This window comes from Bos grunniens, chromosome 10 (genome assembly GCF_055505025.1).
Source record: "Bos grunniens cultivar Pamir isolate PY7600 chromosome 10, Bosgru_T2T1.0, whole genome shotgun sequence".
NCBI classification, from domain to species: Eukaryota; Metazoa; Chordata; class Mammalia; order Artiodactyla; family Bovidae; genus Bos; species Bos grunniens.
The window spans coordinates 41,971,963-41,996,487 of NC_141174.1; the positions used below are offsets into that span (position 1 = coordinate 41,971,963).

General features: G+C 38.0%; 1 protein-coding gene across 15 annotated transcripts in view; it reads right to left on the bottom strand.

Annotated features, from left to right (window-relative positions):
- The window catches only part of CEP152 (centrosomal protein 152), a 149,876-nt gene that overhangs the window by 121,170 nt on the left and 4,181 nt on the right, over window positions 1-24,525 (bottom strand). For 8 of the 15 annotated variants that reach the window (XM_086320791.1, XM_086320790.1, XM_086320789.1 and 5 more), the window contains exons 2-8: window positions 19,163-19,256; window positions 8,171-8,274; window positions 7,873-7,945; window positions 7,516-7,794; window positions 6,272-6,437; window positions 3,222-3,365; window positions 1,983-2,122 (exon numbers count right to left, since the gene is read on the bottom strand). In XM_086320791.1, coding sequence (XP_086176917.1) covers window positions 1,983-2,122; window positions 3,222-3,365; window positions 6,272-6,437; window positions 7,516-7,794; window positions 7,873-7,945; window positions 8,171-8,274; window positions 19,163-19,249 — 993 coding nt within the window. In that variant the 5' untranslated portion in view covers window positions 19,250-19,256. The remainder of the gene's footprint in view (window positions 1-1,982; window positions 2,123-3,221; window positions 3,366-6,271; window positions 6,438-7,515; window positions 7,795-7,872; window positions 7,946-8,170; window positions 8,275-19,162; window positions 19,257-24,525) is intronic. The other 7 variants (XM_086320792.1, XM_086320793.1, XM_086320788.1 and 4 more) reach the window with 1 other exon arrangement.

Sequence of the window (24,525 nt, forward strand, 5' to 3'; positions counted from 1 at the left end):
TTGTGCTGTTTTAAGCCACTAAGCCTGTGGGGATCTGTTAAAGCAGCAATAGAAAATTAATGTACTTGGTGGTTCTGTTGCTTTTTAAAATTTATTTAATTTTAATTTTTAATTTAATTTTATACTGTGTTATTTTTTATAAATGCAAGTTCTAACTTATAAAAAGATTACTAAAAGATTATGCAGATTATGACATAAAAGCAACTCTTTAATAACTATCATTTTTCAAAAAATTTTAAATAATGATAGTCTATATTACACATAAGAATGAAAAATTTCAAATGAGGTCGCTTCTTCATTCTTTTCCAGAGATTGCCTATTTATCCCAATACCACTTAAACTACTTAAGACATTCATCATTTGTTCAGTAAATGATGTGGACACTTTGTGCCAGGCAGGGTTCCAAGCACTTAAGGACAGGATGACAAGACAGCCAAGGCCTAAAGTCTTATTACTTTCTGGTGAAAACGGACAGACAATAATAAGTAAACAGATGAGATAATTTCAGACGGTTTTAAAACAGAGTGATAAAATACGGCACAATAGAGGGGAGTGAGAATGAGAAGCAATAGGCTACTTTAGAGTCCTCTCTGTTTTTAGCTAAGAACTGATGGCTGAGAAAGAACCAGACATGAGACAACATTGTTTAAACTCTTCCATCCTCGGAACTAGCCACAAATCTCATCTAGAACCAAGTCACTTTTGTTCGTAACCACCAAAACAGCATTACTTACATGAATCATTCACTGCCAGGCGTGGCTACCAAAGACTTGTGACTATTTCCCATGATCAAATGGCCACCATTCTCATTAATCAAAGAATGTGCCACCACTTCAAAGACTAGTCTGTTGGGGTCAAAAAATTCAGTTTCTGATGCTTTGTCAGTAACCGGCTTTGTAATCCTGGAAAAGTAATGTGACCTCGCCAAGACTTGGTTAACCATCCATAAAATGGTAAACACCATGCTTCACTAATCAAAATCCCAACAAGACTTTTTATAAAGCATGGGAAGTTGATTTGCAAGATCTAGAAGGAAAAGTGTAAAAAAGAGCTACTAAATATTTTAAGAATTTGTAAGGGTAGCCCTTGTTTATCAGATTTCAAAACACAAAATAAAACTATACTTGTGATAATATCAGAGCAGGAAAAGAGAAATATGTAAGAAAAAAAAATTCAGAGGTTAGGTCAATTTTGAACACCATAACTCACTCACCATGTACTGACCACCTATAATGTACCAGGCTCTGGGCTTATGTGGTGAGGTTACTAAGATGAGGGCAACCCGTTCTGGCCTTCAAGATTATTCTAGGTCTGTTATAACAGATGTGATCAACCGACTTGAGGAAGAAAACAGGAAGACTTTAGAAAAGCCTTGAGCAGGGGCTTGTTAATCAAATAGCAATGTGCTGAGGAGAGGGCATTCCAGTGAAGAGACAGCACATATGAGTACATAAAAACAGACTATTGAGTTTAAGAGTGAGAGAAGAGAAAGGCAAGGATCAGATGGTCATCCTGACACCCTGTTTCATCCCACAAGTGAAGCAGGGTCATTGAAAGACTTTAAGTAAGGGAAAGACATAACTAGAACCGTGCTGCAGAAAGATTACTCAGATGGCCAGATGAGAGAAGAGAAGGGGTAAAAGATTAGAGACTACATACGAGACTTCTGCAACAGACGATAAAATACTGAACTAGGGACGTGTGGACAGAAATGAGGAGACTCAACACAACATAGTGGCTGACTAGACAGAGGAACACAGAAGCTGAGCTCTCCTCCAGATTTCTGGTGCATAGATGACTAGGTGAATGGGAGACCCATTCCTCCAAGGAAAAGGAAAGAAATGCAAACTGACTTATGGGAGAAGAATGTGTAAACTTCAAAGTTTTCCCAAATTTAGTCCCACAAAACAAAACATTAAGCAACTAAGATTTCATTGTAATCAACAACTTTTTATCATAAATAATGAAGATCAAATATTTACCTGTTCTTCGTTGACTTTTAATGCTTGTATTTGGGTCTCCAGTGCTTTTATTTGTGCTTCAAGCTGTATTTCTCTTTCTTTTCCATTCTGAAAAAGTTTCTGTGATTCTCGAAGGCTGAGGGCCAAACCATCCTTTTCATCTAGAACATTAAAAAATTTTATATAAGTAATATGTTACTGCAGAGGGATCCTAATTGCCACAATCTATCAAATATCAGATCTTTATCACATATAAATGTTGCTGCATTTAATTCAGTTCAGATAATGAACTTCACTTGATTTGGAGAAAATTAGAAAAGCTTCAAAAAAAGAATGTGAGTGACATCAAAAAATTTTTTTTTTTTACAGAACAGCAACCGCTCTCTTCAAAAATCTTATTGTATCCCTTTAGGGACCAAAAGATCCCCTAAAAAATCATTTCAATATCTGTTACTTGAGAAGCTACACAGATATGACAAGCCCCAGCTGATCAAAGAAATAATCTGAGGAAAAATTACTTTTTATACATACTTTCAATGACCTCATAAATTCACCTAGTCTTTCATTCTTCCCACATACTTTACTGTAACAGTTCACAAGTTCTTCTCTCAAAATAAATTTCATGAGCATTACAAAAAGATCTTTTCACTATCAATTAAGTTTGATATAAGCTGGAGTTCGGTCACAAAATTATTCTACAAATGAGAGTTCAACACTGACCAAAACTACAGAAAGCACAAAGAGTGAGCAATTATAATCTGAAATCTGTGTTTACACTCCGCTTCTCCCAGAGATGACCACATTTTCTCCTTGGCACTCTCAAAGCAGTTCAGGATCACTAACTCTTACTTGGATTGAAATGTTATGCTAATTCATAGGCCCAGAAAACATACTGCAAACTAAACATAAGTCTCTCTGGGAACTGGAATACTTTATCCAATGTAAACTACATAAGGAATCGACAGCTTTTTGAGATGGAATACTATCAGCATATTTATATAATGTTCTCTGATTCTATTAGTCTAATAGAATAGAAAAAAGGTGGAAAAAATGAGGACCTCAAAATGTATGTTCTGGAAAGAAGTCCAAGGCAATGTGTCAAAAGTCCTAGATTTTTGTTTTGCTCTGACTGATTCCTCGTGAGCCCTTCATCAAGTGCATCAAATCTCTATGCTTCATATTTAAAATGAGGTTACTAGAAACAAGCTATCTAGCTCTACGGACCTCAAACACAACAGCACCCAACACTTGTCTTCTTACCTTTGGTTATCAGAAGCTGATGATTCAGAAACCTAACTTGACGTTCACTTTCATCTAACTTTTCAACTAAATTGTCCAGTTGTCTCTCTTTAGCTTTGTTAAGAACCTGAAGTTGAATAATCTGCATATTTTCTGCAGAGTCTGCTTGGGAATTAAAGACAATTTATTAGATAAAAACATCAAAATATAAATTTGTGGTCATTTCGGGCAATGTTTTATCAAACTGCAAATACAACTTAGGGTATCCTGAAATGAATTCAGGAGATTGTGACTAGCATTTTTAATAAACAATGTTACCAAGCCAAAAACTTGGGTCTGCTCACCTGCACACAGTAAAGCCAATCTACTGACACCTGGTTGTAGTGAAGGCAAGTGCAGTGTTTAAGGGGCCATTTAAGGAGTTTGAGCTTTTTAAGCCTCAGGTGTCCAGGACTTCTCTTACTGCACCTTATCATAAATGCCGCACTTCCCTGGTGGCTCAGGAAAGAAACTGCCTGCAATGCAGAAGACCTGGGCTCAAGCCCTGAGGTGGGAGGATCCCCTGGAAAAGGGAATGACAACCCACTCCAGTATTCTTTCCTGGAGAATTCCATGGACAGAGGAGCCGGGCGGACTACAGCCCATGGGGTCACAGAGAGTCAGACACGACTCAGTGACACACTTTCACACTTTTTCCTTCATCACAACCAGGTGTTGGTTAGATTGGCTTTATTGAAAGCAGGCAAGAAGGTCCAAATTTTGGTTTGGTAATAACAAGACAGAATATGATTGGAGTGTATCATGTAGCATAAATAAGTATTACTATGTGAAACTTATTTATACAATATTTATATAAATATTGTAGACCTCATTACAATGCAAAAAAAAAAGTACTTCTTACTCCATGGTCACTGCCAGGAAAGTCTGAAAAGTCACTAGTTAATGCATACCTCTGAATCACTACCATTTGGGCTAATGAAAAATAAGTATATACCAATGACAATGGAATAGAGTTCCAAGCTCTCATTAAGTTGAAAAACAGAAGTACATCGACTTCTATAAAACCATTTTCAAAGAAAATTTCTAGATATCCTTCTCAAAATATTTTATTTTAAGCAAGAATGAACTCATTTATACTGGCAAATAACTGCTGAATTAATAAATTAAAAAATAGATTAATAAAAAATTTTGAGGTCTTCTTTCAGAAATAAAGTCATTTTAAGGACCACTTAAAAATCACTTGGGGAGAAAAAGAAAAAAGTGATTCGCAGAAGCAGGATAATCTTTCAACTACACAATGATGAATATTTTCCTATAAGAACAATGCTACTATTTGCTAACAAATAAAACAGTGTTCTTCTTTTTTAAAAGAGATATGGTTGAAACCCCCAACTGAAGGCTGAAAACTCTGCTATAACGCTAAGTCACTTCAGTCGTGTCCGACTCTGTGTGACCCCACAGACAGCAGCCCACCAGGCTCCCCCATCCCTGGGATTCTCCAGGCAAGAACACTGGAGTGGATTGCCATTTCCTTCTCCAAAGCAGGAAAGTGAAAAGTGAAAGTGAAGTTGCTCGGTCATGTCCGACTCTTCGAGACCCCATGGACTGCAGCCCACCAGGCTCCTCCGTCCATGGGATTTTCCAGGCAAGAGTACTGGAGTGGGTTGCCACTCTCTTCAAACTCATTTTTTTAAACTACTAAGAACCTATAATCCCTAAATTCAGCACTACCATTAAGTTAGTTAACTCTCTGATGTCAAATTTAGGCAAATGTGTAACTAACAAAAAATGAATCAACGGGATAAAAATGCAGATTGTTAAGGAAGTGATGAAAGTGATATATGCAAAATGACCAGGCAATATAAATGTAACCGAACACAGCAGAACTGAAAGAATAACATCAAGGTGTCAGGCCACCGTTGTGATGTCTATTTACTTAACCCCAAAAGAGTTATGCCACACACACTGTCCACCTCCTCATCTCTTCATTCCACAAAACCTTAGGAACAGAGAGAGGTTGCCCACATATTTGCTGTCAGCTCACTGGGGGAAAAGGTGTCCCTTGCAACTATCCTAGAGCCTGAGCATAAGATGGAAGCAGCACCATGAAGTTAGGGCACTAGAGTTCAGTTTTCTCTTTGGTGCATGCAGCCCAGGAAACCCAGAATATCTGATATGACTTTTCCCCCCACTTCTTAAATGTAATACAAAAACAACACTTGTGTTCGCATTCTAGAATCACACTGGCTCTTCAGCAATAACTAGAAGTTATTTCACATGCCAGAGAGTAGGATGACAAACGTTGGATGTATGAAAACAAAGATTCAGATTAGTCAAGTTTGGTTTTTAGTTCTGAATGTTCGGATCTCCTCAAAATTCCCTAGTAGCACTTTTACCGATACATATACTATTCAAAAGAAAATTTTTTAGCAAGTGTCACAGGACTAAACCTGAGATGTAACTCTAGTTTTCATTCTGAGTATACAGTCATTTATATCAAAGTTGTCCATTTATAACCAAAGTTGTCCACAGTAAAACTCTAAAAACCAAAAGAAAAAATTAAGATAATGGTTGACTTACTAAATTACATTTCTATAATGAAAAAAATCTAAGATTGAAAAGAAAACTACATTTCATTTTCCAATTTAGGCTTCTGTTAAGAAAGATATGCTATATGAAGCTAATTAAGTCTTAACCAAATAGAATGACTGAAATATACACCTGAGAAAATTTCTGTTAATTTTTCATTAAGGGAAATTTCAAATACATAAGAAAGTAGAGAAAAGACTACAGTGAACTCGATGAAACCATCACCTAGATTCAACAATTGTGAACTCATGGCCAGTCTCACTTTATCTACATCCCCATGCAAACTTACCCCCCAACAACATGATATTTGAAGTCAATTCTAGACTTCATGTCAGCTTATTCAAACTTCAGAATATATCTTTTAAAACTGGACTCTTTTCAAAAATTTTCATTATCTTCCTTAAAATCATAATTCTTGAACATGCTCCAAGTGCTCAAAGTTCTCCAAATAGGCGGTGAAGAAATTTAAACTTGATACCTACTTTCATTAGCTCCTAAAAATTGCTGTTGCAGGCCTTCAAATGTGTCGCTTTCTGCAGTATCCTGGGCTGGTGAGCCATTATTCTGGGCAGAAGACTGAAAAGGTTTATATGTCACTTTATATGATTCCAGAGCTTGACAACTAGGACCTTGTGACATGCCAAATTGCTATTACAAGGTGAGAGACAAAGTTGACAATTACGATTTGCTCTTTTCTTCAAAAATTATCTGAATGAGACAACTTGTTGTAAAACTTAATGGTGGTACAATTACAAATTTTATATATATCTCTCTCTCTGCTTAAAAATAGCACTTACTGTTACTTAGTAAAGTTCATATAAAGTCTGAAATATGTAATTTCACACACTTTAGTTGTACTTCTGAGCATATAATATTATCAATTCCATAAATTACATTCAAGAATTCCAGTGAGATTGTATATAATAAACATTTAAGAATAATCTAGAAAACACATCTATGCAATAACGTGTAATACAATGACTCATGTAATAAATAGTAACTTTTGTGGGATGAATAACATTTTATAGAGAAGTAAGGGGAAACTAAGTAAGTAAGGGGGAAGTAAGGGGAAATGACACCTTAAAACAACCAAAAACTTATCCTGTCATCAGGTAACACAGAATATCTACTGTGAAATGAGGCATTCATCGTCATTGAGAAAATCTAAGCAGCAGCTAACTGTATCCTAAGGTCTTATTCATCAAACTCTCCAGAGGCAGAGGGGGAAAGTATTTCTTTCCTTAACATTCATCCTATTGCTGTATCATCACAACAGATAATCATCTTTGAAGTATTTGATGCAAAATTTGTGATAAGGGTGATGAGCTAGATGATCAAGGTAACTGACTGGTCTCATGTAGGTGATTAACCATTTTTAAACTCCATCAGGGTACCTGAACATAGCTTTTCACTGGAGCAGAGTTAATGGTAGAAGCCAGAAGCCTCAGTAGACGAAGGTGGCCATTCTTTGACAGACTTAACTTTTCATGTTTAATTATTTCCATGAAGTCTCTATTTTAAAATTCTCATTTAAGATGATTTAATTAGACTGTAAAGAGAAAACTGCACGACTAATTCAGCATGAGGCTGAATAAATGCACCCTCAGCACTATTTGTACTTAAATGTTACTACTGCACTTTTCACAAACATTTCTTAATCACACACACACAGCAACTGTGTGTACACACATACACAAATTTCTTGAAAGTCAAGTTTCTACAATACCTGAAAATGATTCCTTTGAGTATCTGAAAATGTAATTACATTGGTTGGTTGGCTATTAAATTCCTGCTTCTGACTGTTGGTATATGGCCTAAAGTTTTCAGGAAGGTGATATAAATCAGTCTGCTCATATTTACTCGGAGGACTATAACCACTTCCGCCTTCATCTCCACCTCCTTCAGGATGGTAGACAGGATGCTGGTCTTCAGTTCTACTTTGATTGTCTTCCCAGCCATTGCCACTTTTCTCTCCAATGCATATATCCCGAATCTCATTATAGGCCTATTAGATAACAAGAGTAAGAGAAAAGTACTAAGATCTATTCCCACCCTCAAAGTCAAGTTCATGCCAGATACTTACATTTACATTTGGAGGTTTAGGCAGCACTTGATGCTCAGTCCAGTTCATCTCCAATTGCTCAGAATGATGTGTGCTTGAGAAAAATCAGTATTTTAAATTAGAGCCTATCATCTATTTGGACAGAGACACCATAGAGAACCTCAAGATTTTAACATGGGTGCCCTCCAAATTTTACCTAAAGGATTAAGAAGTAGTCTACAATTTTACAATCATATCTGTTATTATTGCCTGCAGGCTATCTAAAGAAAAAAACTCAAAGCATTGTGATATACAAACACAAGGGGTTTCAGGTCCTTACTTTTCCTCTCTGCCATCCTCGCTGCAGTCCGAATAGTGAAGTTCGGGGGAAGACAGGTCATCATCCAGCATATCGTGAGGCAGGTCTGTGAGTAACTGCTGCAACTGAGACAGGAAGGTCAGCGTCAATACAACACTGGCTTAGACCCAAGATACCAAACCAAAGTTGCCTTGGCACCAGTGATTTTGACTGTAGAAGTCAAAGAATTTCCTAATTTCTCTATGTAATAAAGGTCTTAAATTCCACCGGAATGATATTCATCAGTTCACTTGGGGGAAGGGGAACACATAAATATCAGGATTCATATTGGAAGGTATCTTTTTTATCTTTTGCTAGAGGTCTTAGATTCAGATACACGTACAGCAGGAAAGTTTTTAAAACTTCTTTTAGGCAAACACAGCAGGTCATAATAATGGCACCATCACTGTATCATGTTATCCGGGGGGCAGATCTGAGTCTCAGAATCCTGTTCTACCAGTAATCAGACCTGGAGGACTTGGCAATTAGACACCCTCCTGGGAATCTGGAGTGGCCAGATGCACTGTACCCAGGTGGTGGTAACAGCCGCAGCAGCTGGTGGCCCTGGAAGCCCTTAGAAGCGCCATTGATATGAGGGAAACCTCTTGGGGAGTAACTAATTACTAGAGAGCCATCCAATTCCAATGATGAAAAGATACACAATGCTTGGCTCTTATAAACAGTTGAGTAGAAAGAAGGCTGTAAGCTTCAGGTTTTTATGGATACAGTACTCTCAAAAATATAACTAAAACTGACAAAAAAGCACATGATTTTGCTCTCCAATTTTTTTTCCAGAAAAATCACATCTTTAGCATTCTGCCTTATAAGAACTAGATAAATTCACTCAAGTTCCAAGATCAACTGTGACAAAGAGACAAATGAATTACCTAATTTGTTGAATTTCAATATCTGTAAATGTCTTCAAATCCCAATATAACGACTTAAAATTTGTAATAATCAGAAGATTCAAACATTATGTTACTAAAGGGTCAAAGGACTGCTTATAATGACTTCTCTTTAAACCTAAGCATCAGTTAGATTATTAGTAAATTGACCGAGTCCTCCAGAGTATATAAATCAATCCCATAAAATTATGTAATATATCAGTTTTAAAGACTTTAACACTCTATAAAAATCCGGAAGAAAAAAATGAGAAGTTGCTTAGTCTATGGCAGGTTTTTTCCCCTACTTCTCTGCATTAGAATGAAAGAAAGGAAGTATAGCTATAAAACACATCTGAGTATTACATTTATAATTTAAAAGATATTCTTAAAATGCATATGGTAAAAGTTAAATAAAATTATCCTAAGAAATGTCTGAAAAGAATGCCCCAACTGTTAACAGAGTTTTGGTGAAGTCAAACTTGGGAATGGAATGGGGTATGTGAGGTGGGGAAGGGGGACACTTCTTCACCCACATACATATTTCTAACATGGAGTGGATTGTTTATTTGAAGGTGTTCTCAATACACTGGTTTCTCTAAAAATGAAGTAAGAGAAAACTATTCTATTCCAATGAAAAGTTATCTTGATGGAACTGATATTAACGATCAGGAGCTTGACTTATTGGCCATCTGCTCACATAGGTAACTGAAAAATCATTTTGTGAATTAGCCATATCAGAGTTGACCTAAAGATATAAAGAATAACAAACACTAAGAGAGAACACATCAGTATAGTAGGATACCACAATGGGACTCAAGAGAAAGGTGGCAAAGTGATTTTACAAGGACAAAATTCACAGAAAAAAGCACCTACAAGAACTTGAAGGAAAAAGACTGTACCCACATATAACACAGGGAATAAAACCAAAATAAATGTTTTATACTTAAATCAAATAAGGACTCCTATAAAGAAAAAACATTTTCTTCTAAACCTTCAATGAGGTTCAAGTACACAGCCTTATAATTCAGAAGAACCTTAATAGGAACATCTAAACAGTACAATTTCCACCCCCTCCCATAAAGATAGAAAAAGCTACACAATAATTAAGCAGTTCTTATAGCTTTCTTTGCAACACCACAAAATTAACAAAACTGGCATCCATGGAAGAAAATTAATTTGAGCATAAGCAATTAAGTTCCTCAAAATGCTTCTGGATCCATAGGTAAACTTGTCAAGTAGCAAAACATCCCTACTGTATCTAGTGTTTTAGAAAATATTTTACAAAATGTACTAACATTTTTAAATCATTTCATTCGCTTTCAAAAAATTTCTCAAGATCTTTGTCATAGCTGGGCTATAATCCTTGGCTCCATAACTTTGAGGACAGAGAGGTTAAATGAGCTTCCCAATAAGGCCATTCAGGAATAAAATACCACCTGCCCCAGGCTTCCATTCCTGGGATCAAAGGGTGCCCTCCTCATACAACTGTCAAACAGATTTTGCTTTTGAACCCTGTGCCATAAAACACAAAATTTTCATATCAACGTATGCCTGTTACCCAACAGAAAATTTTAGAAACTGTAAAATTTCCTCATTAAAGATCCACCCAACTACCAAATACAGATTCAAGAACAAAGTAACAATCCTTATAAACGGCAAGACCTAATTCCCCTTATTACTTCCAAATGTGGAAGTGATACTGTCTTTTGGTCACAAATACAATCCTCTTAGTGGGATATGATTGAGTTATCAACTGAGTTTAATAATTAAAGAGATACTTTCCCTAGAAAAAAGATAATTTGCATTGCTAAGACCCCTACTGAAATGCATTTTAAACTAGTCTATAAAATCCTCTCCCTTTACTAGCTCGTGTGTTTGTTCCTGCAAAAATAAAAAAAAAAAAAAATTATTTGAGGACATTTTACTCAAAGAACTTTAGCAACAAAACACTTTTACAATAATCTACAAAGAACAGCCAAAAAGCCTAGTTCAAGCGGAATGTAAAACAAGGAACATGTGAACCTTTTCTTAAGATTCTTCAGCTTAAATTAACTAAACAGACTGTCTTCAGAGTCTATAATCCTTGATATTCATGAAAGCAAGAGTTCTCAGATTACAAAGCATATAATACATCTTCTCCCCAGAGGACAGCAGCAAATGGAGTGGACAACATTCATCTGCCTTCTGAACAAGCTGCCCAACAAGTACACTGATGAACCGATTTTGATATTTTTAAATATGAATTGTGAAATAATGCTTTCATGGATACACACTAAGTAGAATCCGCATCTTAGCCTCAGAGCCAAGTTATTAATAAAAACATCCTTGAAAAGGCCCAATATGGGACTGACAAAGGGCCAAATAACTTGGCAGCTGGAGCTTTAGTCTATGAATTACACTACATGAAAAATTTTTTTTAATCCTTTCCATTAGGTAAAACAAATTTTATAATCTTAGTGGGGAAGACTTTGCCTAGATTGCCACACATCTGTAAAAGAAACACGACAACAACATTTATTAGACAAATATCAGCGACATTGCAAGTGACACAAAATAGAACTTTAGGCCTGGAAGGAACACCGGAGACCCTCCAAGCCAAATCTCTCCTACAGGTGAGCACGATGAGGCCGAGAGCAGGTGAGGGGCATGCCCACGAAAGCAAGAGTTACAGCCCCTGGGCCGGCAGGGGAACCTGAATCTCTCCATTTCCACTCCTATCTTCTGCATGCCATTCAGTTGGCCACTGGAAGACATAGTCCTACCTGTTTGCATACAAGTGAGTGTCAGCCAGAGTTCAGTGTTTTTGTTCCCACTGTGACAGTTCCTGAAAAATACCTATATATTATGGGAAACACTTCAAAGGCACCATCTAGATAAAGTATTTGTTGTTGTTTAGTCGCTAAGTCATGTCTGACTCTTCTGTGACACTATGGACTGCAGCCTGCCAGGCTCCTCTGTCCATGGGATTTCCCAGGCAGTCCTACTGAGTGGGTTGCCATTTCCTTCTCCAGGGGAGCTTCCCGACCCAGGGACTGAATCCAGGTCTCCTCACTGGCAGGCAGATTCTTTATCACTGAGTCACCAGGAAAGTCCCAGATAAAGTGTAAGAAATTGCTAAAGGAAAACAAAATGTAATATGAACAACAACAAAAAAAACACAATATGAACACTCCACTATTTGTTTCTTTGCTTCACTTAGGTGATGACAAGAAAATTGCACTAAATAAATCAAAGAATATAAAATGCAAACAAATGCTAGCTTTACAACTCCCCCTAGTGGAGACAAAACATCAAAAATGTATCCATAAGTAATCAAACAAGGCAGTTAAAAGTAGAAGAATGGCGTTGTGATGGAAACAGTCTTTAAACTATACCATTCCAAGCTCAATTGAGCTTACTATTCTCCAGAGAAGTACCTGTATTAAAACCAAGAGGGACTCAAATCTGTATTCCCAGGTACAAGTTTCTGTCTGCCATCTGCTACTCAAACCACTTATCTTTCTACTCAAGATCACTTTCCAGGTTTTGAATACATCATCACTAAGTGAATGATCATCAGCAAGTATTATCTTGATAAGCACAAATTACTAATTCCTTCTACCCCAAACCACAGGCTCCAAAATATATACCTGTGTGAGTTACAGTCGCTCAGTCGTGTCTGACTCTTTGCAACCCCATAGACTGTAGCCCACCAGGCTCCTCTGTCCATGGGGATTCTCCAGGCAAGAATACTGCAGCGGGTTGCCATTCCCTTCCCCAGGGGATCTTCCCAACCCAGGGATTGAACGCACATCTCCTGCACAGCAGGCAGATTCTCTACCACTGAGCCACAGGACAACCAAACAATAATCGCAGAACTACTTCTGGTGACACTGAAGAAAGTACACGCCAGCTCCAGCAAAATGACAATCTACCTTAAAGCACATGTGGCTTTACCAGTAACTCTGGGGCTTTCAGCAACCATGACAACAACAGCAACAACTATATCTCTGTAATATTCCATGATGAAATTACATAGTGACTTTAGGTGGAAAATGTTTTGCAAAATCACACTGTTACATTTGTTGTTTAATTAACTTATATTAACTGCTTATATTAACTTATATTAACTGCTTATTTAACTTATATGCAGAGTACATCAAACGAAATGCTAGGCTGGGTGAAGCACAAGCTGAAATCAAGACTGCCAGAAGAAACATCAATAACCTCAGATACACAGATGACACCACCCTTATGGCAGAAACCAAAGAACTAAAGAGCCTCTTAATTAAAGTGAAAGAGGAAGTGAAAAAGCTGGCTTAAAACTCAACATTCAGAAAATGAAGATCATGGCATCCGGTCCCATCACTTCATGGCAAATAGATGGGGAAACAATGGAAACAGTAACAGATTTTATTTTGGGGGGCTCCAAAATCACTGTAGATAATGATTGCAGCCATGAAATTAAAAGATGCTTGCCACTTGGAAGAAAAGCTATGACAAACCTAGACAACATACTAAAAAGCAGAGACATTACTTTGCCAACAAAGGTCCATCTAGCCAAAGCTATGGTTTTTCCAGTATCATGTATGGATGTGAGAGTCAGATCATAAAGAAAGCTGAGTGCTGAAGAAGTAATGTTTTTAAACTGTGGTGTTGAAGACTCTTGAGAGTCCCTTGGACTGCAAAAGGAGATCAAACCAGTCAATCCTAAAGGAAATCAGTCCTGAATATTTATCGGAAGGACTGATGCTGAAGCTCCAATACTTTGGCCACCTGATGTGAAGAACTGACTCATTTGAAAAGACTCTGATGCTTAGAAAGATTGAAGGCAGGAGAAGAAGGGGACAACAGAGGATGAAATGGTTGGATGGCATCACTGACTCAATGGACATGAGTTTGAGTAGGCTCCAGGAGTTGGTGATGGACCGGGAAGCCTGGCGTGCTGCAGTCTGTGGGGTCGGAAAGAGTAGGACATGACTGAGCGACTGAACTGAACATTTGCTGTTGTTGGTCAGTCAGCTAAGTTGTGACTGACTCTTTGTGACTCCATGAACTGTAGCACTCCAGGCTTCCCTGTCTTTCCAGTATGTCCCAGAGTTTGCTCAAACATATGTCAGTTGAGTCAGTGATACTATTGTTACATTATGAATGAGTTAAGGAAAGAGTTTTTGAATTCTTCTTCTATAGACCAGCTTTACAAGTAAAAATTGCCTAGAATACTCTGGATGAGGTCTACTTAGTTGCAAGAAGGATAGCTACATCAGTAGTTCTCAAAGTAATGAACTCCAATAAGTTGTGAGGAAAGAGTGATATGAATATTAACTGACATGATAGCATAGCTCCATCATATTCTCACCCTCCCTCGCCTGTACTCTAATCCACTCTGTTCACTGTATAAGAGGTGGAGCTTCCAGTGAAACCCTGGTGAGGCTGTGGGTTATACACTTGTCTGCTATGCCTTGGAACACAATGGCCAAACTTTTGCCAATATACCATTCAGAACTGTGGCGATTCAGAGATGATTATGGTGCCTTACTTTTCTGAAAACTTCTTGGAGTTTTTCTTTTTTTGTTTTCTCAAAATATGTGCTATCTGTGGTGGTCTGTGTCTTGAGATTCCACTGGTCCAACTGTCCTCTGAATATTGAAATCACTTTACTAAACTCTTTCCTTTTCCAAAGATTAAATGCACTTTCTCCATTTACTCTTCGACACAAACAAGGGAGGGAATAGAAACAGTAAAATCCAGATCATCACTGTAGAGCTGCTAATTAGGATGGCATGGAGGCTGGAAGGTGACTGTGGCTTACTCACTGACTTATGGGCAAGTGTGGACAAAATCCCAGCTGATCCCAAAGTGTCAAAATCAAACGGCTTGGTAAAGCATGTTGTATCAGCAACTGGCCATTCATACGAGATGGTCAGAATCTCTAAGTGGTTATTGTGCCATTTACAGAGAGGGAAATCTCACAAGTCCTTAGCAAAGTAGCCCATGAGACAGATATGGCCTGCCTGGGACATCTTTAGGAATGTAAGCATTCCCCCTACACAAATGAACTGAATACAAAGTGATTCAGTTTGTAATGCACTGTGCATTAGCCGTGTATGTGTGTGTGCTGCTCAGTCACGCCTGACTCCTCACAGCCTCATGGACTGTAGCCCGCCAGGCTCCTCTGTCCATGGGATTTTCCAGGCAAGAACACTGGAGTGGATTGCCATTTCCCTCTCCAGGGAATCTTCCTAACCCAGGGATCAAACCTGCATATCCTGCATTGGCAGGCAGCCCTGGGAAGCCCACTGCTAACACTCTAATCTTCCTGGCAATCCCAAAGCAATCCCAACCAGGCAGGCATGAAAAGATTATTCTCTTTTTTTAACTTCTTAAGACTTTAAACTATTCTGCTACTTGTAGGGTCAGGGAGACTGAGGAGGTAGAAAGGTTTCTGGTATGAAAATGAACTTAGGTTTGATCAGGTGATTTATTATTTTTAACTCGCCATGACAAAGCTGGAATCAAGACTGCCAGGAGAAATATCAATAACCTCAGATACGCAGAACCCACTCCAGTGTTCTTGCCTGGAGAATCCCAGGGACGGGGGAGCCTGGTGGGCTGCCATCTATGGGGTCACACAAAGTCGGACACGACTGAAGCGACTTAGCAGCAGCAGCAGCAGCAGATACGCACATGACACCACCCTTATGGCAGAAAGCAAAGAAGAACTAAAGAGATTCTTGATTAAAGTAAAAGAAAGTGAAAAAGCTGGCTTAAAACTCAACATTCAGAAAATGAAGATCATGACATCCGGTCCCATCACTTCATGGCAAATAGATGGGGAAACAATGGGAACACTAACAGACTTTGGGGGCTCCAAAATCACTGTAGATGATGATTGCAGCCATGAAATTAAAAGACGCTTGCTCCTTGGAAGAAAAGCTATGACAAACCTAGACGGCATATTAAAAAGCAGAAACATTACTTCACCAACAAAGGTCCATGTAGTCAAAGCTACGGTTTTCCCAGTACTCATGTGTGGATGTGAGAGTTGGACTATAAAGAAAGCTGAGCGCCAAAGAATTGATGCTTTTGAACTGTGGTGTTGGAGAAGACTCTTGAGAGTCCCTTGGACTGCAAGGAAATCCAACCAGTCCATCCTAAAGGAAATCAGTCCTGAATATTCACTGGAAGGACTGATGCTAAAGCTGAAACTTCAATACTTTGACCACCTGATGCGAAGAACTGACTCATTGGAAAAGACCCTGATACTGGGAAAGATTGAAGGTAGGAAGAGAAGGGCAGAGGATGAGATGGCTGGATGGCATCACCGACACAATGGACATGAGTTTGAGTAGGCTCTGGGAGTTGGTGATGGACTGGGAAGCCTGGCGTGCTGCAGTCCATGGGGTCACAAAGAGTTGGACATGACTGAGCGATGAAACTGACCAACTGATGACAAAATATATATATGGCTGAATTTTTAGAAAAATTCTAAATTTTATTTTTTGCTGAAATTCTAACCTTTCTTCTTCCTTTGCAGCTGTTTTTTTAAAAAGGTAAAATACTTATTAATAAATATGAAACACTTTTTATTAACATTTGGCTAACATTTAACATTCATTAACATATGGATGACATTTATTATCCATAGTAATCATGTTACAAAGTTAGCTAGCTATTTTCTTCTACTGTGCTAGAAACAATTACTCTCAAATACTTAACCTCTTAAGATCACCTTTTCCTCTGGAAATTCCCTACTCCAGCACATAACCTATCAAAGAATGATCCCAATGGCTATCTTCTATATCATCTAGAATTAACTGTCTCCTTAATCAATACTGCGTTTAAAACTTTCACCACACAATACACCTGGCAGTAAGTTCTCTCTAATATCCTACCCACCATTTCCAATGAAAAAAATCACCTGTCAGGATTATTTTTTCTCTTCTTTAAAGTCTAGTATAATAATTACTCAAACTGATCCTCTCAAGAATCCCAGTAGCTAAATTCCAGTGAACTACCAAGGCCATCAAGGTCATGAAAACCTCATGCTGTGAGTTCAAAAAGTAACAGAAAACCCTCAACCCCATCTCTGCCACAACAATCGTTGTGAAGGCCCCTATCAAAATCTGGAAACCCTGGCAAAGGTCACAAACTCTAATGCCCTTGGCGACTTGGCAGAGAATTTACAAGAGTGAAGCTAATGGGTTCAAGGGCACAAGTTCATGTTTTGTTTTGTTTTGTTTTGTTTGGGGGTTGGGGGCACCACGGCCGGCCGGAATGGGAGAGCCACTGCTCAGCTCCAGCCCGCCTACTACTGTGTGCAGAAACAGGCCACATGTGGCCTATTTCAAGACAGGCCAGATACTCTGGACTGCTACATGAAATTCTCCAATCTTTAAATTTAGATTCAATTTTTCAAAAACACTGTGCAAACAAACAATACATATCTATAGACAAAATCCACCAAGCTGCCAGCTTTGTCTCTACCCTAATGCTATTGCCAGCCATGTGGGCAACTGACCCCATTCATTGCTTCCGATTAATACAAATGGCCCATGGTAACTACTAAAAATGATTATTTTACATATTGGGAAAGGGGTCATATCATGGAAGCAATCTAAGTGTCCACTGACAGATGAATGGTTAAAGAAGATTTATACAATGGTATATATACACAATGGAATATTAGCCATAAAAAAGAATGAAATAATGCCATTTGCAGCAACATGGATGGATCTAGAGATTATCATACTAAGTGAAGCAAGTCAGATGGTAAAAGACAAACATAATATCGCTTATATGTAGAAGCTAAAAAAATGATACAAAGGAATTTACAAGATAGAAATAGACCCACAGACATAGAAAACAAACTTATGTTTACCAAAGGGGAAAGATGAGGAGGAATAAATTAGGAGTTTGGGATTAACATATATACACTACTATATGTAAAAGCAATAACCAAACAGGGGCCTCTTGTATAAAACAGAGAACTGTATTTAACATCTTATAATAACCTACAATGAAAAAGAATCTAAAAAAGAATCTAAGTATCTAAAAAGATAAAGAAATCACTTTGCTGTACACCTGAAACTAACACAACATTGTAAGTCAACTATAATGAATAAAAAATTTAAAAAACACTTGAAAGAAAAAAAGAAAATGGGTCAGATCAACATTCAGTACAAAAACCTGTTATTATAGTCAATCAAGAAATCTGACTCAAACTAAAAACAATCATAACCATCAAACTGATTCCCACCGGCTGCTACTATTACTACTGGGCCAAGTATAACCACACTTACTCCTTTTCTCCTTAAATCTATTCGCCCAACACAGCACTCAGAAAGATCTTTCAAATATATAATCAGACATCACTTCCCTGCTTAAAATCCTCCACTGGCTTCCCACTACTCCTAGAAAAAAATACAAACATCTTCCCATGACATCCCATGATCTGGCACCTCTTCACCTGCCTCCACCACTAACCCCTTGCTCACACAATCCCAACACCACAGCCTTCTGGCTATTTCACAGATATGGAGGTTTCTCTTCTCAATTTCCAGGCTTAACACTTGTATCTTGGCCTAGAGTACTCCTTCTGGGCTTCAGTATCTCTGCTTCATCTCATGACTCAAGGCTCAGCTCAAACATTTCCTCCTCCAAGGGACCTTCCCAACTGGTTCCCAGATGGCTGCCTTAATATCACTATATTTTGTTTCCCTATCATTTATCAGTGCTAAATTATCACTCACACAAATTACTTGTTTATCATCTGCCTCCACTTAGGATGTGGAATACCTGAGGCAAAGAACCTTGCTGACTTGCCCATGCAAGTATATCTCTGCCTCCAAGATCAACCACTACCTCCTAAATGAAAAGATCTTAAAGAATCTAACCATTTAACTGATGGCATCATACACAGTTGTGTTTTATTCTTGTCTCAAAAAAAAGAAGCATTCCACTCATCTACCATTTAAAATGCCAATCAAGTTTCAGGGTAGGGGAAAAGAAGAACTATAAATCCTTTGAAATGACACAAAATTATATAATTTTGGTTAGAATATAAAATTGTTTAAGATTGGGCTTAGAATTCTTCTTCTGAATAACTTACCTCTTTCTCCCTTTCATAGTCTTCTTTGTCAAATTCTTCGTCTTCATTTTGTGTCTGCAGGGCCACACTGCCAAAGTCTAGTGACATGGTCCTTCTGCAGGAACAAAAAGATGCTTAGTTTTTAAACAGCCCACAAAAACTACTGCAAAGCAAACTACATAAGAGATGCTATACACAAAAAGACAGGTGTAGCCGGGGAGAAGCTATATGTAACTCGCGCATGACAAGTGATCAGTATCCCAAATATCAATATAAAGAGAGTCCTTACAAATTAAATCATGATTCACAGAAAATAGGTATTATAACAGAAACTCATAAAAAGATGAAAAAATGCCAAAAGCTAATAAACCTATGACTAGACCTTTCTTGTGGTCTGGAAAACATAACTCAAAACAGTAAGATTTTTGTCCACAGACAAAAATAATAATAAAGCATAGATACGCCCAAACATAACAATTTTAAGAATACACTCAAAGTTTCTAATTTGATGTATTAAATATGACACAGGTAGGATCCACCACAATTTGTTTCATTATTTTTTAAATATTCATTTGGCTGTGCTAGCTGTGGCATGTGGGATCTAGTTCCCTGACCAGGGATCGAACCTGAGCCCCCTGCAGTGGGAGAATGGAATCTTAACCACTGGACCCAGGGAAGTTCTTATTTCATCTTTTGAATATCACCAGTACAAATGCCATGCTTTTCAGAAAGAGAGCCACTATATGCTGTGTTAATGACTGCTACCCAAAAAAACATTTACAACCTGGCAAACTCCACAGAGCACACAACAAAAATGTGTTAAATGTCCTGCTCTTAAGCTTGATCAAATCAGGTTCTAGCAAAAAGTACTCAGGAAAAACATAAGTGAAGGATGTGAAGCTATACCACTGTCCAAAAGCAACAGCAAGTGTTCCCTGGAGAACGGTCACTGCTGTGGCAGTAGGAGATGGGTTTTCAAGTACTTACGGTCAAAACACGGCTGATGGCTCAAATAATACTTAGGAATCCTAATAGTCCACAGAACCTACCCAGAATTTCAAAGCTCTGAAGAATCCTGACCAAAAAGCAGGCAGGCGTCATCAATTACACGGCCTAATACTGCCCTCTATTCAGTCCACTCATGTGTGTGCCAGTGAAATGCACTTTGATGTGAGCCTGGGCCACAGCTCATGGACTGCACTTTTCAGGCTCTAAACTGTCATTAAGTTGAAAGTGAAATGAGAAGCAGAGACTGGCAATCCAAACACATTTTACCATGAAGAACTTAGCTCCTGCATGTTAACAGTTGAGGACTAAGATCACAAACTTGTATGTAAGCCATGTAAGCTACTTTTATGTAGCTTTACAGCAAAAGCTATTCCACTTCATCAGATTAAAGGTGCCCTTGATTGTATAACAGTTTCGTTTGTACTGCTAAGAAAAAGATGTGGCCAATTAAATTATGACAAATCATTAATTTTAAAATGAGGTCCAACTTTGCAGATGTTAAAATATGAAAAGAAGGGAGCTCGCTGGCAGTCCAGGGGTGAGGACTCAGTGCTTTCACTGCTGTGACCCAGGTTCAATTCCTGGTCAAGGAACTAAGATTCTGTCAGCTGTAGGGAGCAGCCTTTAAGAAAAACATGAAAAGAAAATGTGCACATTAGAATAGATGAAATATGATTTTACACATGAACACAAATACAAATTTCAATGCTGATAATTCCCATAAGTCAAATTTTGTTTGTTTTTCAAGGACTGAATAGTATTTCTTGGCCAAGCTCTAATTTGTGGTTCACCTTCTTTACTCCTCTCCTCTCTGGTCACTACAACCACCACATTCATTTCAACTTTAGGAATTCAAACTCCTCATGTCAACAAACCCTTCCAGCCTCTGCTTCTTAGACGAGACCTGCTCCTGTGCCAGGGCAACACAGAGGAAGGGACACGCACCCCTGTTCACTGAGAGGGAAAACAGACACTGAGGGTTCTCCACTCAGCAGCTACAAGAACCCTCTGTATACCAGCAGAAGATGGAGACCTGACTATGGGGCCGAGGCTAGAGTTTAGCTGAAGTGGTAAGGGGAAAACACGCACACAAGCAAGCTCATGTCTCCAGGGACTTTACTTCAGGTGACCATCAAGTTCACTAAAGACAGTAGAAATACTATAGATAACAGATAATGAATTATTATAGATAATAGATAATGAAAGTACAACCCCCTTTAAATCCTGGCACCTTAAAAGAAATGTAGTTAAGCTGGACCTTAAAGACTGATTTGTCCAGACAGATATAATCTTTCCTGCTTCTAATTTTTATATTTTCCACCTTTTCCTGAATTTTATACTTAAACCCAGAATACAAAATTTGGATTAACTTCTCTTTTATTAGGTAAAAGGAGAGAAGGTTTTGTTTTGGGGTGATTTTTACCCTTCACTAACCTGCCATCAACTCCTGTTGAACACTGAAAAAGAACATTGAGATTTACAAGAGCCTGTTGCTAAATATAGCTATTAAAAAAAAAAAAAAACCAACTACTTTTTCTCGAAGAGTTAATAGATAAGTGAATTCTACAAGGTATTTCCAAGTGAAGAAAATGTAAAAGACACAACTGTCTTTTTCTGAATGGTGTTTTAAATCCAAACCATATCATAAAGAAGAAATTTTTGAAACTATCTGAAACAATAAATCTCCACTGGGGAAGAAAAGGTACAAATTAGCTTTCCTTCTGAAAAGTGCAAACTGTCAGAGACCATAAGAAACTGTTTTAGGCATAAAAGTATATTTGATAAACTTACTTTGGCATTGAAAAAAAATGACTAAAAAGATAATTAGTGTTTTAATTAAAATGTAAAATAAAAGCTAATGTGTTTCTTCTGCATAGTAATCATATACTAATTACCTCTACCAGAGGCTTTAATATTCAGAACAATAAAAGAAGTTGCTTTAAAAAAAAACAGCAAGATAATAAATTCAGAAGCCATAAAGAGGAAAAACTTGACAGAAACTTCACCAGAAAAAAAAAAAATTTGTATGTAGCAAAAACAATCATTAGCAAGTCAAATATGTTTATATATATATATATAAAGATAAAATAATAGTAATGAGAAAAATACTTGCAAAATGTAAGACAAAGTACCAAAATACAATTCCCACAAAGAAATGAGAAAGAGGACTTCCCTGGTGGTACAGTGGATAAGGATCTGCCTGCCAGTGCAGGGCACATGGGTTCAATTCCTGGTCCAGGAAGATCCCACAGGCTGCCAAGCAACTACACCCATGGGCCACAACTACTGAAGCCTGCGCTCTGCAACAAGAGGAGCCCCCACAACGAGAGAAAGCCCGTGCACAGCAACGGAGACCCAGCACAGACAAAAAAGAAATCAAACAGCTCAGACTAAAATGGACAACTGATGAAACATGGTATTCAACCACTACTGGAAAACTTCCATTACACCTAGTGGTGGCTATTTTATAGGAAATAGGCATCCTCATCAATTGCTGATGAAAGTGTGAATTGGGGACACTGTCTTGAAAACTATCAATATATCAAAAAGAGCATTTGCCCTAGCAAAAGTACTTCTGAATAAATTTGGCATCAGTGCGTCACTAATAAAAATAATGAAGGATTTCTCTATACTTTAATCATTAAAAAAAATCAAGATGCAGAGTATGTGTACAGGACTTTTTTTTTAGTAGCAAGCTGGTTAATACTTTCTTCTTAAGTAACTTCTTTTCTGAACCTATTACCAAGACTGTTCTGTCATATGTCCCACTTAGTACTCATCTGGTTGTCCCTGGTTGTTTTCTTTTCCCTCCTTGCAATGACAAAGATCAATGGATGTTTAATTGCATGAAATATTAAAAAGCTAAAGCAGCATTGTTTTTGCCTCATCTTATAGGCACTCTAAAGGCAGAATTATTAAAATCTATCTCCCGCACACTTTACACAAGTGAGGCACCCAACCAATACTTATTTTTGTTTTACAAGTAACTTTTTGTACTATTTTTTTTAAATTTTTATTTGAATATAGTTGCTAAAAAGCAGACACATTATTGTGCCAACAAACATCCGTCTACTCAAAGCTATGGTTTTTCCAGTACTCATGTATGGATGTGAGAGTTGGACTATAAAGAAAGCTGAACACCGAAGAATTGATGCTTTTGAACTGTGGTGCTGGAGAAGACTCTTGAGAGTCCCTTGGACTGTAAAGAGATCCAACCAGTCCATCCTAAAGGAAATCAGTCTGAATATTCTTTGGAAGGACTGTTGCTAAAGCTGTAACTCCAATACCATGGCTACCTGATGTGAAGAACTGACCCACTGGAAAAGACCCTGATGCTGGGAAAGATTAAAGGTAGGAGGAGAAGGGGACAACAGAGGATGAGGTGGTTGGATGGCATCACCAACTCAATGGACGTGAGTTTGAGTAGGCTCTGGGAGTTGGTGATGGACTGGGAAGCCTGGTGTGCTGCAGTCCGTGGGGTCACAAAGAGTTGGACACGAATGAGCAACGGAACTGACTGAACTACAGTGTTAAATCAGTGAATGAGATATATCTCCCTTTTTTTTTTCTTCCCATTTAGGTCACCACAGAGCACTCAGTAGCCTTTCCTGTGCTATTCAATAGGTTCTCATTAGTTATCTATTTTATACATAGTATCAATAATGTACATATGTCAAGTCTGAATCTCCCAATTCATCCCACCCACCCCCCTTTTCCTCTTGGTATCCATAGGTTTTTTCTCTAAATCTGTGTCTCTACTTTGGCTTTGTAAATAAGATCAATTATACCAATTTTTTTCAGATTCCATATTTATGCACTAATAAAGGAGTACATCAAGGCTGTATATTGTCACCCTGCTTATTTAACTTATATGCAGAGTACATCATGAGAAATGCTGGGCTGGAAGAAGCACAAGCTGGAATCAAGATTGCTGGGAGAAATATCAATAACCACAGATATGCAGATGACACCACTCTTATGGCAGAAAGTGAAGAGGAACCAAAAAGCCTCTTGATGAAAGTGAAAGAGGAGAGTGAAAAAGTTGGCTTAAAGCTCAACATTCAGACAACGAAGATCATGGCATCTGGTCCCATCACTTCATGGGAAATAGATGGGGAAATAGTGGGAACAGTGTCAGACTTTATTTTGGGAGGCTCCAAAATCACCGCAGATGGTGACTGCAGCCATGAAATTAAAAGACGCTTACTCCTTGGAAGGAAAGCTATGACCAACCCAGATAGCATATTGAAAAGCAGAGACAGTACTTTGCCAACAAAGGTCCATCTAGTCAAGGCTATGGTTTTTCCAGTGGTCATGCATGGATGTGAGAGTTGGACTGTGAAGAAAGCTGAGCGCCAAAGAATTGATGCTTTTGA